The 20,675-nt window shown below is 29.2% G+C and overlaps 1 protein-coding gene across 1 annotated transcript; it reads right to left on the reverse strand.

Annotated features, from left to right (window-relative positions):
* Positions 1-1,525: 1,525 nt before the first annotated feature.
* On the reverse strand, positions 1,526-7,797 carry LOX3 (lipoxygenase 3). Its single transcript, XM_020376594.3, has 8 exons — positions 7,189-7,797; positions 6,609-6,889; positions 5,556-5,796; positions 5,017-5,340; positions 4,174-4,367; positions 3,453-3,754; positions 3,080-3,346; positions 1,526-2,541 (listed from the first exon to the last, which is right to left on the reverse strand). Exons 1-8 carry the CDS (start codon positions 7,589-7,591, stop codon positions 1,785-1,787), a joined length of 2,769 nt encoding a protein of 922 aa, XP_020232183.1. The 5' UTR covers positions 7,592-7,797; the 3' UTR covers positions 1,526-1,784.
* Positions 7,798-20,675: the final 12,878 nt, after the last annotated feature.

Raw genomic sequence — 20,675 nt, forward strand, 5'->3', positions numbered from 1 at the left:
CTTAAAGGAGTAAGGTTATGGTATGGATTAGATCTCTTGGTGAGATCAGGATATAATCTTTGGAAAATTATAGAATTTGGGAATCCCATGGTGAGGATTCCAATGTGGAACTTTTCCAAAGGTTATATAATAAACCACTTCAGATGTTAGGTGGATTCTGAAGTACTCCTCTAAGTATTCTATTTGCTACCGGTATGGGGGCAAGGCCGAGTCATACCGATGGATGAAGTGGCCATGATCACCAGGGTTACGTGACGACGTAATCCAACTGTATATTTTCCATGAGAGGTTAGGTGTGGGACATGGGTTGCTGACATGTTTCACCGTATCAACACTTGGTTTGGATGGTGTTGAGGCCAACATTTGGTTTGGATGTGTTGGTTACATCATGGATTATACAGTGGTGTGACTTTGTTTTGGATATGGAATATGTATACATATGGTATGGATTGTATACATTGGTTATGGATTATTTTATTATTATAAAATATGTATACATTGGCATGGACGTGTATACAATATATGGTTTAAATTTAGAATGGAAATGACTTGTTGGTCTGGATAAATACTGTGGATAAATATTTGTTTAATGATATTTTATTATGATATACTATGGTTGGTTTTATATGTGCTAACCCTTATGTTTCCATGTGGTTTGGACTGTGATGATCTCACTATGTGGGGGAGCAGATCAGGTGTGAGGCCTTGGGATAGCAAGGAGTCTTTTGGGGTAGCTGCTTTGAGAAGTGGCTAGACGTAGAGCTTGACCAGCACCTAGGGTGTCTAACTTATATTTCATGATGTTACTATTGGATTACTGTATAATTTTACCAAGAATGACTCTGATATAATTATGTTTGATATTATGAAACAATTTTTTACACTCTATCGTAGCTGGCTTTTGCTCTATTTTCTTTATTTTATATTATTTTATTTTGGCTGGTTATTAATGTGACGACCTAGGGTGGGTCGTTACATTAATGGATGATCCTAATCTGTGTACAAATTGGACCAAAAGGAAAATCATAGTAAAGCTCGACGCATTACCTGATAGATTGCAAGATGTGCATGAAGAAGTTACTTCTTTTTTGTTGAACATAATTGGTAGATACACGAAACAAACTTTATTCAGAGATAAAACTCGGTGCATGTTTAGATTCACTTAAAACAAACTTTGTGCATCTTTATTACACATGGTGTTTTATTATTAATTTGATTCTGAAAATAGAAGAGGCATAAACCAGGGATACTCTTCCCATTGAAGACGCCTTGAGAAACTCATCAGTTACTTGAGGATTCATGGCTTAGTAGAAGTCACATCAATACTGATTTAGCTCGACAAACCCAAGTTGCATCTCTCGACAGGATTCCCATGCTGCACCAGAAATGTATTTACTATTTTGAATTAATTATTCTCCTGGCTATATCTCTTTGGAAGCAATTGAAATCCATATAACGTTCAAGTTAAAAACTTCATTTCATAATAAAATCTGCTATAGTTGCAACAAAGAAAACTACACAACAGTGCAAAAGAAAACTACAATTGGTGATAATAATTTTATAAACAGTCACACATCCTCCAACCCCACCAAACTCATTTTGATATACTTACAGTCTATACATCCCTAGGTTACCAATATATACTATAATAATTTATCAAATCTAAGTACAAAATGGCATCCACTGAGTCACTGTCCATATAGTAGTAACTAGTAAGCTTACCATATATATTAATGCTTATCAAAATGTGGGAAATAACTCCCTTATTTACTAGTTTAGGATAGTTATGTGGACACACTATTGGGTACCCCTCTGCATGTGACACCAGGTTCAGAGCTAGGAGCAAGTAACTCATAAGGCAACACCCCTGCACCACAACGGTTCCTTAGATTCCTGTCAAGGTTCCTGCCATCAATCACCTTCTCTATCTGCCTAATCTTTGCAGAGAAATCATAGAAGGCCTCAATGATCTCAGCATCACCAGACCAAATAGAAGGTTGTTGCCTCTCCCCCAAGTACTCCTCATCAGGTGAGTGAGTGGAGAGTGTGTCAACCACAGCCATATACTTTGTGGCTTGCAACAAGCTAGGCAATGCATTCAGAAAATACTTTTGAGGGTCAGCAAGGAAACTTGCATATTCTGGATCACTCTCTTCAGGTATTAGCCTCCTCATTAGTGGTGGACGGTTTGGCACATAGCCCCCATAAGGGTACTGACCAAAGTTAAGAGCAGCATGTTGTGCAGATGCATTCCAAATCAAGATGGAAAGAATGGAAACAAGATCCTCACTGTTGTTCAATGTGGGCCACCAACTTTCATGCCTAAGATCAGCATGGCCTACGTTGATTGACTCAGAGTACCATGATTGTAACTCTTTGTCATTGCATATCAGGCTTGAGTGAGGGTAGTAATGGTTCACATAGGTACGAACCCAGTCTTCTATGGCAGACCAAATTAGTATTCCATCAGCTGCATAGGGGTAGTCTTCCAATATTAGCTTTAGACCATGTGGCTGTGTTGAGTCAGGTACAGCCATTCCCCTGTAATGTCAAAAGAGAATATCTTTGTTAGATCTGTTTGCATTTTGTATACACCAAATAAAGCAAACACCATAGCAAGATAAGAAAAAAAGTTTGGTCTCTTTCCAAAACCTAAAGCCCAAATATGTAAAAGTCACAAAAAATCAAAGACATTTACACAGATGCTAACCTCTCTCAACAAGTGTTTTTTTCATATACACTGACCAGAAATCAAACTTCTGATCACGTCTTTCAAAGACAAGGTTATCTACTAACCATTTCACCCATTTCCCCTCTTCTTGATCATTTACACAACGTTCTAATAACACATGTTAATAAAAACTTTGAAGGAAAAAAAAAGTGTATGCAGGTAAAAAAAAAATTTACATCATCCAATCATAGATCTCTGTATATGTATGTATGATATTTAATTATTTAACTAAGTGCACTAGTGGCACCGACTGGTCGGTTAGCATTTGCCTAATAAGTTAAGTTAGGTCTCTTTCATTTAAAAGTCAAACTGGAAAAAGTAACCAAAAAATCTAAGATATTTGAATACCTGCGGATGAGATCTGCAGGGAGGCTATCCATGTCAAAGCGCCAAATGTTTTTGTAAGCAGCAGAACTAATCTCCATGGCGTAGCGACCAGGAGTGAAGCAATTTTCAATGATTCCATCAGCATTGATCAAACCCTGTCTAGCCAAGGCATTGATCTCCAACGTGTACCTCATGTGAGGGTCCAATAGCTTGAAAATTGGATGCATAGCACTCAATTGCCTATGAGCAGCCAATATAAATGGTTCCATGCAGGCATGTGTGCGTAACCTATACACAATACAAATTCACTCAACAAACTATATACTAAATTAATAATAATAACACTAAACTTGTAGCATTGCTTTTAATAAGAGAAGATTAGGGTCTTGCTTACCAATGATTAACAAGTTGGTGTACCCCGGCATCATTGGAGCAAACATGGGCTTTGGCAAGCTGCCACATCCAATTAGTAGTTGCATCAACAGGAGGTGTAACCACGCGCTTTGAACGCGAACTAGGTCCAGCAGGAGGTAAGCTAAGTTCTATAGCCACAGGCTTGAGAGCGCCACGGGGTGTCGAGAAAAAAATGGTGCGTGTCGCATATGATTTTCTACCATCAAGGGCATTGATCCCTTCTAGGAAAGGAAGGTAAATATCATGATAATCAATGATAAACAGCTTATTTTCGTCTATTGCCTGCCCAATTAAAGAAGATAAAAACAAGTTTAGTACAGGCGAGTATTAAATGAATACAACATTATGGTTAGTATAAGAAAAAAAATATATTATTACTTGCAAAAGGGGCTTTAACACGAGATGTTAAAGTTAAAGACAAAACTTAGTTACAATTTATTAGGGTGGTTTGTGTTGTTTTCTCATTATAATTGAAGTTTTACCTAAGTAAAATGTGTTTACATTTACTTCAATAACATGCATTCATGTATACTATTGAGATAAAACTCTAATTTTAATTAAATAACAACATCAGCCACATACATAAGTTTTGTCCTAAAGTTATGTGTACAAGACAATCATGGAGAAGATAAGTCACACATAGTGTATCCCTAAGTTAATCGGTAGAACAGAATAAATTTATGAAAAGTATTGATTGGTACCTCTTGGACAGTCATGCCATTGAGTTGACTTAAAATGTGTTCTTCTTTAAGAGCAGACTCAGGGGGACCATAAATTTCGGGGTCTAGTTTGCTAACAGGTGGGAAAACTTTAAGGCTCTCAATGTTGACAGGGTTCACTCCTGCAATTGTTTGACGGGCAAATTCGTCATCTCGCAGCCACGCAAATTTGTCCTCTGCACGTAAGACATGTGAGATCATTAGTTTAATGAAAAGTAATTAAATAAATAAATGAGAATGCCAAATTGAGTTTAAAATAATGAAGATTATAAAATATTATGCCCACATGTGAAACATTTATAGTAACAATTTGATGGAGGCTTGTTTGGTCGAATGAAGAGCCCCTAAAGCGTACACAGACAACGAATATGAACAACCTATCTGAGTTTGAGTTCACAAGCTTTTCTTAGCTGAAAATCAATTGACAAACATTAAAGCCAAGATGCACGTTCTAAGTGGTCCACTTGCTACTGATTTTACCATATGTTATATCATATTAAATATTAAATTTTAAAGCAATAGTATTAAAATCCAATTTTCATTGACCCCACCATTAAATTAGTGTTGATTCTATCGAAATTAGCTTTTCACACGTTGCTTTGAAACATTCTAGGAAGCCTTTCATAAGAAAAGTAATTTGAACAAAACTAAACGTGCACAAAAACAAATAAATCCACAGAAAGTAAGCTAAAAAAGAAAAGGCAAAAGGTTTAATTTCAAAATCTTTCTAGCATCAGGAAAATAATAATAATAATAGTAATAGTAATAAAAAAAATATACTAAAGAAACCAGCACAAACAATTGTGTAGCCAAAAGTATACTCACTGGAAATAATCTTAGGAGTGTCATACTTAAGAAGTCCCTGGCTAGATTCTTGGATCTTGCTGACAAAAGGAATTTTCTTCAACATGTCATCTTGCAACCCCAACTTTATGAGCAACCCTTCACTGTAAAGTCCATCAACATCTTTGAATTCATTGAAGTCTTGGTTGTTAGCAGAAAGACTAGCCTTAAGACCTGGGATCAAGTTATGCAACACTGCCTTCAGCCTTTTCACAGAGAATGTGTTCTGCTTAGACTCCTCAAAACGTTCATCTCTTGGCACATACATAGGCAGTGGCTTCTCCACACGACTCTCAGCATACATATCTGCACCATCCAATCAGACATTGTTTAGTCACCACTTAAAATTATAACATAGTTACATATTACATTAAAATCACGCATCAGGACCAGCAAAAATTTTCAGATACTTGCACAAAATGAAAATGGATATATAGTACTAACTCTAGTGCTAATAACTTTTTGTGGGGTAACATGGAAATTTTTGTAGTAAATTATTACTTTATTACATTTCATATTACCTGTATCAGATGGTTCACGGCCAGTACGACACCGTCTTGGGTAAGGATACATATCTGATCCTCCAAGATTTGGTCTAGCTAGATCAATTCCTTTATCTGGATTTCCCAAATCATTGTATATGTCATAGTCATATACTCTGTCAGATAACTTTCTAACTCCTTTGCCATCACCTCTGAGATTTCTCAGCTCTTTCTCCCTCAACAATCTAAGCCCAGCAGGTGTATCTCCGGGTAAATAAGGCTGTTCAAATAAATCACACAAAGTTAAACAAATTTAAAGTTTGTTTTGGTGTACAAAAAACAAAGTAAATAGATCATTGTTACTGCATATCAGCAAAAAAGTATATACTCCTTATGTTCTCTTTTATTAGACTATTAATGTTGTCACATAAAAACTAAGAAATTTCGTTAATATTTTAATTTTGATCATAATTATTAATCAATTTTCTATTATATTTCTTAAGTCATTATCTCTTGTATTAAAAAATCTCTCAAGAATAAATTTAATTAAGTATTGATATTGTAAAAGAACAATTAAAATTTAGTAATTAAAAAAAAATCTAAACCATATCAGTTAAAAGGAGGGTGTATGATAAATTGATAATACAATCACAAGCCACATAGTTGAAAGTATTCAATTGGATCGATAAAGAAATGAACGGGTCAATTCAAAGAAACTTGGCCCATGATGCACAGGCTGCGTAGCTAAATGGTTTTCCCACTTTAAAGTTAATGGAACAGCTTTTTCTAGTATTGAGGAAGCAATAATATCACGCACTAATTGGAATTGAAGTAATAAATGAAAACCATATTTTAAGAAAAAAAATGCTTTTTCGATTTGTTGGCCTTCCAAGATTCTCCAAAGAAAATTTAAACCGCTTTGACTTTATTTTCCAGGCTGAAAAAAATGAATATAAAACAGAAAACAAATATTGTTGCCCCCATTGGATGTACAGTATTAATATTAATTTTCCTGGGCCCTGCTATTATGACAGGTAAGAAAAATAAACCAAATTAATTAATTAAAATAAGCAAAAATTTAGGGAAGATTACCTTATTGGAAAAGAAAATCCTCTTTCCTGGATGATCTTTTCTGGCTTGTACCCATGAGTTGCAGGGGAAATGAACAGGTCCACTAGCAAATCCTTCAATGGTTATGCTTTCCAAGAAGAACTCTTTCTGGTGTTTGTTTGTCACAGTAATAGCCCCTGGTTCCCCAAAACTAGAGTCAACTATGAATTCAGCAGTGTAATTAACTCTCTCAGCCTTAACATTGGACTTCTTGGCCCAATCCTTCAAAACAGCTTCACTGCTCTTCTTTGCAGCTTTGGTCTCTAAAAGGATTCAATTCATAAAACCATCCATCAACAAGCAAACTTAAATTTACTCCAATTAAAACAATCAAATTTAGGAAAACAAGAAAAGGTAGACAATAAAAATTATTTGAGTAATCTTTATATATAAAAGATTGAAGTATACTAAAATAAGGAACTTTTTAAGAAGGTAAGGTGAAAAAGGTAACTTTTGAAGAGATCAAAAACATTTGTGATACACCCTTTAATTAAAAAAGGTGTTGGGTGGATTGAGATGATGGTTTTGGAAAGGAAGTAGTATTTGTGAGACAAAGTCTTACTTGGATCAATCTCAGTGCTAACAAGTTCAAGGACAACATTTCTTCCAATCCTGTCAGTTATGGCATCAATATGCTTCACAATGGTCTCTTTGAAATCCTCTTTGATCTTGTTCCTCACTGTGATCACAGCTCTGACCTTGAATTTCACTGGCTTCTCAGTTGACACAAGAGAAGTAGAGGAAGCAGATGAAGGAGAAGGAGGAGAAGAAGAAGAACCCTTCACCAAATCCTCACTTATAGCTGCCACAGGAAACTTTGCATCCTTCCTCACCCTCAAAACTTTTTCCTTGTCCAAAGGAACTAAGAAGCGGGTTTGGTTGAGCTGAAAAGATGAAGAGGTAGAAGGAACAAAGAAGGACCTCTCTAGCAATGAAGAACCCATGATTTGTTTAGTAAGGGCCATAACTTGTTATGAATCAGCCTCACCCTCTTTTGTGTTTGGAAGAAGGAACAAGACAAGGGTTGTGGCGTGTCGGTTTAAATGGAAATAGCTGGCTCAGATTTCTTTTATACACAGTGCAGACAGGAGAAGGGAAAGGAAGATTAAATAAAGGTGGCAACCATGAATAATCTCTCTTCACCGTCCAGTCGTCCAATTTTTTTTTTTTCTTCTTTGAATTTTCCCTAATAATGCTACGTAATTAATTTAACACTATAATTTTTCAGTTGTGTGTAGTAATCATTTACTTTAAATGATGTTCATCATCAAATTTTGGAGCACCTATAAAACATTATAAGTAACTCTGATGTGTACCACTTTTACTTTTTAGAGAAAGAAATTGAATTTGAACTTGACATTTGTGAAAACTATCAAACTCTTTGCTACCGGATCAACACCATAAACTATCTATAATCTCATAACAATAAATAAAATTCTTATTTTTTTAAAATAAAAGTTATACTCTCGTTTTTCTTTTACAAGTAATAAAATACATATTTTTTTTATTTTTAAATATAAACAAATTTAACTTATTTTATTTTATGATATTTTATCTAATTTTTTTAATGAATGACTTTTTAATACATATATTTTATTTTATTTTTCATTAATATTCATGAAATACTTAGTAGTATAATTCTATTTTTGAATAATCATGTTAGTATGAACTATGAAGTAATAAAATTATGTATTTGGGACATTTGTTTCAAAATATAATATTTTTAGATGGAATCAATTAATTATTGGAAATACTATGCATAGGAGTAGTATTTCAGAGAAAATGTTAGTTTGCATTTAGAAATTTCAGAAAACAAAATAGATTTAATTTAATTGAAGAAAAAAAATAGAAAAATTGTATGGTTAATGGAATCTGTGGTTATTATTCTTGACTTTAAAATCAAAATAAATGGGCTGGTGAGTCAAAGTGGAAAGTGAGGTAATATAGGTATTCCATTTGCAGGTGAAAAACGCGGTTTTGTTCGGAGAGAGGGAAACAACATGGAAAGCTGGTTTTAATTTCATTTCACGTTGAGTGACTGTCCAATACCAAACAACAAACAACCACCAAAATCGATTCCCTCACTTTCAACTTCACAACTTGTGATCAATTTTTAATCTATGCCTTTTCTTTTTCGTCATATAGTGCATCTTTCAATTTTAGCTTCATTGCATTTTAACTCAATTTCTTCTTCTCCTCATTTTATTTTACATAAAATCTTTAAATTAGTATTTATAATTCATATATGTAGAGAATTTAGACCAAGTCTTGGATATGAAACAGTTTTGTACCGCCCAATCGGAATTCGGAACCATTATCGGCCAAGTCTGGCAATTCTTGCTAGCTAGTCAGGCTCATGAGACAAACATCAGGTAAAACTCCGGACAATTATATATTATTTTAATCTATTTTATATTTTATAAATTATATTCTCTCTAACTTGACAATTGGACTTTCTTTGTAGGTATCCAATGTTAGTGTTAGAGAGGGATGGCCATTCTTCCACCTCTTAAAATTAGAAATGTGCAAAAAAAACTAAATTCACTCATAATCGAACTAATCTGGATTAAAAAATTCAATTCATTTTTAGAAAAAAAATCGAACTGATTCATTTTACAAAACTAATTTGATTATTGATCTATTTTTATAAAATGAATCGATTCAATTCGTTTTCTTAAAAAATTTGATCCATATATGAATATAAAATGGATAACTTCACTATAACAAACCGAAGTAATTTAAAAAAAATTAATCTATATTTTTAAAAAATTAAATCGATATATTTTATAAAAGAATGGATTAGTCAACTGATTCACTTTAATAAAATGATCAAATCGATTTGATTCAGTTTGAATTTTGCAAAAATTCAATTCATGAACACCCCTGTCTAAAACACTTACAAATTTATTTAACAAGTTTTAATTTTAAAAGTTGCATATTTAGTGAAATAAATGGTAGGATTTGAAGAAGAGATCGAAGAACTTGTCACATTATGATTTTTGGTGAAATTTAATTTGTGTTGTTGATTTAGTAGTGAGAAATAGAGATCTCAAAGTCACATAAAGACAATTCACTTTTAACATAAAATTATTGAAAGAGTGTAATAGTTGGTAATAATTATACTAACATATTCAATGAGAGCATGTCTTATCATGAGAGTTGAGAGGAGTAAATCATAATTTTTAGGTTATACATAAAAATAATTAATGATTAAGATTAAAACTCAATTATAGACACTTTCTTACAATATTATTATTTTTATCTCTTGTACAACTACTAACATCATCATCACTAGGATGACAAAAAACTCCATGCATGCAAATATTGGCGCATAAAATCCATAAAGAATAATAAATGGATACTTATATGGGTACCCATGAATAATTTAAATGAATATATCTATACCCATTAATAAATGGGGACGATGATGGATATCAAGGCACTCGCCCCGTAGATACTCGTTAAATATCATTAAATTATAAGTTCTTAATATATAAATCATTTATAATATTTTTTAAAAATTTATAGATTTGATTTGTGCATTAAGAATACTTAATTTAATAATTGAACCGTTGAAATTTGATATAGAACATAAATTATTAAGTGAAGTAAATCTACTAAGATTTACTCTTAAAGTAGGTAAATCCTTCCTAGAGGTGTCAAAAATAGGTTGGGTTGGCATGATTCAGACCTATATAGGTCAAATATTATTTTAGGTTTGGATAGCTTGGCCTATATTTTTTAGGCTACCAATTTTTTAGCCCAACTTGACCCATATTAGTCTATCGAGCCAAGTTAGTCTAATTAAAAAAATTAAATCTATTTTTTATAATAAAAAATAAAAAATAATAATATAATTAATTGATATTATATATTATCATGAAATACTTAATAATTTTACATGTATACAATTTTTCATCATCATTGCATTTGCATTTATTTACCCCATTAACTTTAGACCAACCTTTTCATTTACTCCTCATGTGTATAGGGATTCACTTACTTTGAAAATAAGTTTACTTATACTTCATTCAATGACTTATGTTTTACATCAAATTTTAACAATCCAATAGTTGAATTAAAAGTTCTTAATGTATAGATCAAGTCTGCAAAGTTTTAAAAAATTTAAAAACTACTTAATACTCTATTTTATTAATTCAAATCAATGTATCAAATGTTTTTATGATTATCTATCAATTTCAATTAATGAAAGAGGGAATCAAATAGTTTTCAAATTTTTTAAAATTTTGTTGACTTGAACTTTGCATTAAGTTCTTAATTTAATGGTTAGATCGTTAAAAATTGATGTAGAATATAAATTATTGAGTAGAGTAAGTCTAAGTTTAAGGTTTTCTAAAGTAGACTTACCCCTAGAGTAAACGGTCGTCTCCTCTCTCTCTCTCTCTCTCTATATATATATATATATATAGAGAGAGAGAGAGGAGACGACTGTTTATTCCAGGAGTAAATCTACTTAGACTTATTCCGTTCAATAGCTCACATTTTACATCAAATTTTAATGATTCAATCGTTGAATTTAAAGTTTTTAATACATAGATCAAATCTATAAAATTATTTAAAAATTTTAAAATTATTTGATACTTCGTTTTATTAATTCAAATCAATATATAAAATGATTTTATGATTATCTATCAATTTGAATTAATAAAATAAAGTATCAAATAATTTTTAAATTTTTTAAAAATTTACAGATTTGATCTATGTATTAAAAATTTTAAATTCAATAGTTGGATTGTTAAGATTTGATATAAAACACAAATTATTAAACGGAGTAAATCTAAGTATACTTAGTCTTGAATTTAATATATATATTCACTTTTATTTTAGTCTATGAAAGTTTCTGAAAATTTCTTTTTGTTTTGCTGACACGAACACTATATAATAATAGAACAAGAAGAACCAGATATGACATTAACATCACCGGTTAATGGTGTCACTAATATTAATTAAGGGTGCCACTAACTTGATCAATAAAATACAAAACGTAAAAATTAATTTCAGTACTTTTAGGAACTAAGTTATACGTGTCCAACAATTTCAAGAATTAAAATGGTGTTTGACTCAAATAAGTTGGGAAGAAATTATTGAAACGTCCTTGTACTATTGTGAATAGGGCTAGGCTAGTATTGGCAATGGTTTCTGCAGAATGTTACGCAGCATTGAGCTTTTTATCTTATGTGCAATTAATTTTTTTTCTGTTTTGTGATTCGGTAGTTGTAATGTTGTAACATTTAGCTGATGATAAGAGATATCATATCTTTGGAACGTGATGTTCATTCATCCCCATCTTAATTGCGAATGGTGGCACCCTGGCATATTCATGCTGTTGCAGTATTTGGAGCATATGGTGATGGGGTCTCTTTCAATATCAGCTCTTTTTTCGAGAATCAATCATAAATTCAATTTGAAACCATATACTTTATGATATATATAGTATAGTAGCATTGTTTTCCATCAAATGTTATTCTCTCATTTAAAAATACTAGGGTATTCTATATGGTATAGAGTAGAATTTATAAGGTGATAATTAAAGTAGTAAGGTCCCCTGAAAGCGCTGCATCTGCATACCTAATTGTTTATGGTGCTTAACACTGTAGCTGAGTAGAGTACGCACTACATTTTATTCTTTGTTTGCACGGATGCTCCTTGTCTTGCCTTTCGTTGCTGTATCACGTCATCAATTTAAACATCTGCTGAAATAGAAATTAGGTTTAAATGTCTTTTTAATTTCTTAAATATAGAATAAATTTATTTTTGTCTCTTAAATTTAAAATTATTATTTTTAATTTATGTAATTTTTAAAATTTTATTTTAATTTCTCAAGTCATCAATAAAATATATCAAAATCACAAATTGAGACAATTATTTAATATCAATTAAGTTTAATGTGATATTTTTATTAATATCAATAAGTAGATTTTATATGATGATATTTGATAAATTTCTAGATAAAATTTGAGTATAAGAATTAAAATAAGATTTTCTTTTGAAATTATAGGAATTGAAAATAACAGTTTTAAATTTGAGAAACCAAAAATAAATTTATCCCAAATTTAAGAGACTTAAAACATATTTAAACCTAAAAATTATGTATAATAAATTTATTAATTTTTATAAAAATATTTAAAAACTATATATGTTATGATTTATAATTCATTCACTTATATTCTTAATACATAATCATTAGAGAAAAATGTACTCCCATCTCATCAGGTGTTTAAGTGACACACCATCTTTTTAGCCTTTAAAAATTACTCATCCCATTAAAATAATGTTATTAGTTAAAGTGAGAGAAAAAGAAAAAATAAAATAAAAGTTAATTCATATTCTGCTTATTATATATGCTTTTATCTTTTATTTTTGAATTATGTATAATATTCTCTCATATTTATGAAAATTTTCATTGTTCTTCAATTTTGAAAATAATAATTTGTCAATCCGTTCTTTGAAATTGTTTCTTAAATTAATTTTTTAAATCATAACACATGATATTTCAGATATAATTTAAGAGTTAAAATTTAGTAAGAGATCAAATCACATTCGATTGATGATATTTGCATTAATAATTTTCTCTCTCTTAATAGTTCAAAAATGGTGTTATTTTATATAAGGGGTTGTATGTGCCACTTTGATAAATAAATAAGGAAGATTAGTCCTCACTTAAAAACTAAGGATGAGATATGTGTCATTTAAAAAGACCCCAGGAGAGTTTAGTGTAATTTTCCTTAGAGTTTGGACATAAACCTAAAAGTGTTTTAGAGAGCTTCTCTACTTAAAATATCCAAAAAAATTATTAATTATTAAACTAATTAATTTAAGCATAATAATGTTGTATATATTGGCCAATATATATATATAGGTATTTAGTATAAAAAAAAGGATTATATTTTCCTGAACTATATGTTTATATATATAGAGAGAGAGAATGCAACCATATATAATATTATGAGAATGAAAATATTGAATCTTAACTTATAAATATAAATTAATTGAGTGTCAACGATAATAATGACAATAGTAGCAGTAGTGTGGTGATGTGACAAAAGTGGTGTGAGTGTGGTGGTGGTTGAGGTGTGACAACAATGGTTGTAGTTTATGTGTGACGACAATGGCAACAGTGATTGTAGCGCGGTGCAATCGTCATTATGATGGTGGTTGTAATAGTTGGAATGCAATGACAACAATAATTAGGGATGATAAATAAATCTGTAATCGTGAATACTATTCAAACTCGTCTCAACTTAGACAAAAAATACCTAGTTTTGACTGAGTACGAGTACAGATATGAATAATATTTGATTTATTAAATTGATACAAGAATGAGATGGACATATACGTGAGTTGCACTCATACCAATTTTAAATTTCTAGAAACTTGATTTATTTTTTAAAAATTTGCTTGATATTTATGTAATTTTTACTTTATTTTAAATTCATGTCAAATGAAACTTAATAAATATAATTTTATAATTGTTATTATATGTTGAAATTCTTTTTAAAATTTTTTATAAAATATTTAATTAATTTTTAGATAAGTATGACTATATCTAATACCTAATATAAACAAAGATAGGGACACAAATCTCATATATGTTGGATATGGGGACAAAGATTAAGATAGAATACGTGAACAAGAACAAGGATAATGAAACTTATATCTGTCTTACCTCGATGTCATCCCTAACGACAATAATAAAAATAATTATTATAATAATGATAAGTATAATATTATTTATAATTCTAAAATATTTATTTTAATTTAAGAATTGAGATCTAGCATTCCCATTATCAACTAAAAAGTAACATTATTATAATACACTCCCTCTAGATAAAAGCTAACCAAAATGCTATTTTTTTTTTCTAAGAATCTTTGACTAGCTTCCTGGAGTAGAAGTTTTGGTAAAATTAATTGTTAAACTAAAAATATAAAATAGTAAAAAAAATATGTATTATATTTTATTATATAAATTTTATTTTAGTTAATTATAAACTCCTATTGCTTTTTATTTAAAGATCAAATATTTTTATCAAAAATAAAATAAATTATTATTGATATTAGGTACTAGATTGACTGATTTACGGTTTATGATCATAAAAACTATTTTTTTTGTTCATAATTACATAAACTAAGGTTATTAACGATTACAATTTTATAAACTAGCTTAATGATTTACTTGTGAGATTTAATTTGAGTGCATTGATGAACGGAATGTAGGTGGTGGTTTTTGAGCAGCCAAACAAGTTTTCTCTTCCTCATTCTTGACCTTCTTATCTCAAAAAATGGTCTTCCATGGAATAAGAAATTGCCAGGATAAGGATAACTTATCTCTTTTCAGGTCAAAAGCAGCCAAAAGAATAAAATTTTCGAATTGTATTAACTAGTTAACCTATAGATGCCATATTGGGATATAATTAATGGTACTGAATTCGCGTAACACGCAATGCTCTAATATATGAGTATTAATATTCTACTTTCCAAATGACCAAATGGTATATCAATATTTACATTGGTAATTTGTAGAATGATAATTGATTTATGTAAACTAAATTTTAGGTTACTCCTCTTCGACCATAAGTACAGAGAAGACTTTATTGAAGGATATAAAACTTATTTTTTAATGTTTCAAATGACATTAATCTAAAAATAAAAAAAAACATAGGTTTGTCCTTGATATAATCATTGTATGTTTAAAAAGTTGTAAAAATTAATTATTTCAATAATCAATTGTAATCATAATAGATTTTTGTTTGAATAAATTTGATGAAAAATGATTTTGAGATAACTAATTTTGTTTGGATACAACTAATGGTCAATTTTAATGTAGTAAATCACTTTAAAAAAAAGTTGTTGAAAAATAATCATAAACTTCAAATTTTTAGATTCATAAAACAACTTACTTTTTAGAAAAGAAAAATTATTTATAAATTTTTTTTTTTCGTCCGATAGCAATGACTAATTTCCAACGGGATAGCTGGTCCCAAGATTTAACGCGGCTGCATACACAAGACAAGATTTGAATCCCTAACCTTGCTTAAGCGTGAATCAACCCCTGCCACTGAACCACACGCTTAGGTTAAAATATATACTAATAAATTATTTACAAATTTAAGTTGTCGTTCTAAATATATAATTTGTTTTACAAATATTTTTTTCAAAAAAAAAAAAAACTGAAACCTAGAATTTTCGGCTTTCCCAATCATGCTAATAAATTTTTCTTTTCAAAACATTCATTTTTTTTAGAAAAATATTCACTTTGTTTTGTTACTTTTTTGAAGTTTTTTTCATCCTTTATTAAAAACTAAAATATTTTTAGAAAAATTAGAGAATAAATAAAAATTCAAAAAGAAAATAAAAGATTAAAGTATTAAATACTTAAAATTAAATGAACGTTAATTAATTGATTTACGCACACTGTACTTGTATATTTTGAGCTAAATTAATGGCTAGAATTGATCGTCAGTTTAATACATTTATTCACGAGTATTTTTCGAAGAAAAAATAAGAACCGTAAGTAAAATATTTTTTTTATACAAATTAAAGTTAGTGCTTATAAAGATTTCTATTCAAACAAAGCTAGATTGAATTATTTTCCAACTTCCATATATTCATTTCACGTACGTCTCCATCTTTTTCTCTTGGTGCTCATCGCATCGCATGCAGCGTGCAAGACATTTCCCTTCTTCTCATATTACTTTTCATTACTAATTAGTTAATTAAGCACACTTAGTTCAGCCCAATTAGTTAATTTCTTTATTTTTCAATGCAAAGGAAACGAACTTTGTTAAACCCAATAAAAGAAACACTAGAGTTCATTTTTTATACTTAACGTACGTACGTGCAATATAATCGAAAATAAAGTGCTATTTTAGCATTTGCATCCCATGGCAATATTGCATAATCGATTAATGGATAACTTTATTAGGAAAAGATAAAGATTCCTCAACTATGATTTTATACTTAACATGACACCTATCCTTGATTCTAATGAAAATTACTTTTTCATTACATACGAACGAAAATGATAAGAATCAAACTTCTAATAACTTGATTATATTCATCAACAATTAGTAAATTATTATTTAACAAGAAAAAGGGTTTAAAGGATGACATACAAGTTACAAAATAATGACTAGAATTGACCTAATAATTAAATATTGAAATAATATGTACATATTTTTATATTCGAATTGTACGGTCATCTTTATAATTTTGATTAATAATATAGTTTATAAATTGGAACAATAAATACTTATTTCATATTTAACATGTGCTTCATGGAAATATTGTGTACCATTCGTGGATCATAGGATACGAAACGAAGCTACTTATTTTGTACCCGTTGTGGATCATAGGATATGAAATCATGTCAACTAAAGTAAGTTGCAAGTGTTACTTAACAAATTAGGATTGTAAAGTAATACTTTATTCTAACATATTTATAAAAGTTATCTCCAAATTCTCATACGTGGCTAATTACCGAGCCGCAAATAGTTTAACTTGAATTCGAGAGGTTTAACTTGATTTGGCACAATCTTTCATGGTTTTCTAAGATCATAGCAGACACGAGAAACCTCTTGTAGCAGATGGACCAAACCCAAACACCGAAAATATGAATTGTAAAATAAACTTGAATTCTTGATACTTGTAAATAAAAATAAATAAATAAATAAATAAATAAAGTACAAAAAACAAAAGTAAAATTACTGTCTGATAAAGACCGTGCCTATAGAATCTGCTAACGATGAAGAAGACATATCCTAAGGACAAGAAGTAAAAATCTCAGACGCATTTGTCCCTCCAGCAACAATTTTAGAAAGCGTGCCTGTTACTGATGATAACAGAGTAATGTAAATACCTGCTGCATTTGTTTATTATAACCGTAGAATGAATTTTTTACGCAAATAATATTATTTTAAATTTTTTTTATCCAAATATAAATTGTGCAAATTTATTTTCTTAACTAACACCATTTACTGTTCACGTTCAGAATAGGCCGTTCCGGATTAAAAAATAACACATGAAAAACGGATCAGAACAGACCGTTCCAAAATTAAAATTAGCACATAAAAAGTGAAACCAGAACGGGCCGTTTTGACCTATACATAAATTTTTTTTTGTTTGATTTTCACTTATCAAATACCAAAACATAGAGATTACCATCAATTGATTAAATTTATTGAATATTAACATTATAAATATAACTAAATAAATTTATTAAAATTCATTACAACAATAAAGATCAATGGTGGCGGAAACTGAATTTATGACCAATATTTGGATATCTCTTCTTAGTGTGACCAGGGGTGTAATAATAGAAATAATTTTTTATACGATTATGTTGTTCTCTAATGCCCATCTCTATTCTAATCCTGCTAGACTTTGGCCGACCCTTGAAAGTTCTCTTGAGTTCTGGATTTGGCCACAAAGTTGAAAGAAACGCAATATCCGAGAAAAGTTTGACCCGCTGGGAGATTTACACTAAATGAAATGTGGTATAATTGCGACAAGTTCTGGAAAGGTATACGAAGGACAGTTTGGGGAGTTCCGACATGAAGATTATTGACCTACTTACATTGGTCCAACATAATCAGTTTCTGCCACCATTGATCTTTATTGTTGTACTGAATTTTAATAAATTTATTTAGATATTTATAATGTTAATATTCAATAAATTTAATTATTTGATGTTAGTTTATGAGTTTTGGTATTTGATAAGAAAAAATTGAAAGAAAAAAAATTTATTTGTAAGTCAGAACGGTCCGTTCTGGTTCCACTTTTTATGTGCTAATTTTAATTTTGAAACGGCCTGTTCTGATCCATTTTTCATGTGTTATTTTTTAATACCAACAAAATACGAAAACGTGTTTTTCTTATTACTGTTTCTACTAAGATAATCTCTTGCTAGAGGGTGGAGACTAGTTTTTTTTTTTTTTCAAGTGTAGAAATGATTAAGTGAATTTTGCGTTGTTTTTAATAAACTTTTTTCATATACATGAGTTGAATCCTTAACAATATAGTTGAATCTCAATTAAACTTAATTATTTATCAATTGTGACGGACATTATTAGATATAAAACTGGTTCTAATTGTATTTTTTAAAACTGGTTTGACCATTATCTTGTACATAGTTATGGAGATAAGTTGGTTTGAAAATTCAAAGAGTCATATGAGTACGGGAATTGAGAAACGGAAACTGGTTTGTTTCACATTGAATGTTGGAATTGGAATATCGATCAATGGACCTTTTTGTTTGGTGTAAATTCCAACTTGTCAAGTTTCTTCCAACTCCATTAAAGCGAATTAAGAAATCAAAGTCAGAGAAAGAAAAAACTTGTTAACACGCCAAACTATAGCACTGCGTGATGAAATTATAAAGAAGTTAATAGTTACAAATCAAAGGTGTTAACTCAAGTCATTTGGCACCACTCTAGTTCTCCTTGATTAAAGATTTGGGTTCAATTTGTAATTGAGATATAGAATTGTAATTGAAGGCATCACTTTGTGTTTATAAGGGTCGATCAAGTGAAAAATAATTATACATTCTTATTAAACAAATATATATATATATATATATATATATATATATATATATATATATATATAAATATATTCATCATTTTTTAAGGTATGAGTGATGTTAATTGTACTTTCTAACACTTATTAATTTGTTTAATTGTACTTACTAATAAAAAAATATTCATCTAATTTGTTTTTTATAAACATGCAGTAAAAATATATAAAATTAGTTCCATAAAATTCATCATATACCTATCAATAATAAATTTATAAAATTTAAAATCAGTTCAATAACTTTTTTTACCATACACTATAATAATTTTAAAAATAAAATATTTAATATCCAAAATATGATTAAGATATAAATTAAGATGTTAAAATTAAAATTACTTATATCATAAAATCATGATATAAGTTTAAAAAAGTTACCATTCACATGTATAAGTAAATGCATGTATATACAAATTGTAAATCATTATAAAAATTTAGCCGCTAGACAAGAGAAGGGAATTGCAATCATTAAAAAAAAAAAAAAAGACTAATGATATGTAAAAATATAAGTGTATTTAATTAAATTATTATTTTTTGGTATAAAAAGAGAAAAACATATATAAAACATTTATTAGCAATGAATAATTATAATTAGTTTTGTAAAATTTTTAACTATATATCAATTATATTGGAACTTAGTAATTTTGAATATCTTGAACAATACATAACTAAAACTTAAAAAAAAAAACATAATAAACACAACTAATTTTATCATTAGATACTACTTATCATTAATCACCTAATTAATTTTCACGTGAATCTAACACCACAATATATGGTGAAGGATATTTTTCCATTCCCACTTATATATGTGGCTGTTATATAAGACACTTTAAGAATTGGTAACCAGAGAAATCCCATGAAGCTTTTCCACATATGTAAAATGCACACAAATTAAAAAGTCTCATGAAGCTTTTCCACAGGTGTAAATTACAGGCAAAATCAAGGTATAAGACACGAGTAATCCGTGAACTCAAATTAATTTAAATTGATTTAATAGGTTTAAATTATTTTTTTAAAATATTTAAGTTATATCCAATTTAATTTAATCAAAATTTGGTACTATATGGATCAAGTAACAATTTGTTTTATCTATGGCATTATCTAAAAAAAGAGCTAGTATAATCACTTGTTTAAAATAATATTCTTTATATCACTCATGTTTAGTAACATGTATTGATTTGGGATTGATAATATTGTAATAATACAACATATTTATTTTAACTTTTATTTTGTATTAATGTTTGTTGCTTGAACTGATAATAACATAATAAATTAATAAATTTATTTTAAAACTTAATTTATATCATTATTTGTTTTTATTATTTATAACATTACATTCATAATAAAATATCAAATAATTTATATTTGTTATAAAAAATTCAATCCTTTTTTTTATTTAATTAAGTTAAATTTTTTAAAAAAAATATAATAACCAAACTCGATCTAATCCATTAAATT

The sequence above is a fragment of the Cajanus cajan genome, chromosome 5, assembly GCF_000230855.2.
Source record: "Cajanus cajan strain Asha chromosome 5, NIPB_CcT2T_4, whole genome shotgun sequence".
Lineage (NCBI taxonomy): Eukaryota > Viridiplantae > Streptophyta > Magnoliopsida > Fabales > Fabaceae > Cajanus > Cajanus cajan.

Excerpts from the sequence above, each read along its gene's own strand:
- LOX3 (XM_020376594.3), bottom strand. The coding sequence starts at position 7,591 with ATGGCCCTTACTAAACAAATCATGGGTTCTTCATTGCTAGAGAGGTCC. Across the intron at positions 5,797-6,608 it reads GGATTTTCTTTTCCAATAAG|CCTTATTTACCCGGAGATAC; the intron begins GTAATCTTCCCT and ends TTATTTGAACAG. Across the intron at positions 3,347-3,452 it reads CACCAACTTGTTAATCATTG|GTTACGCACACATGCCTGCA; the intron begins GTAAGCAAGACC and ends TATTGTGTATAG.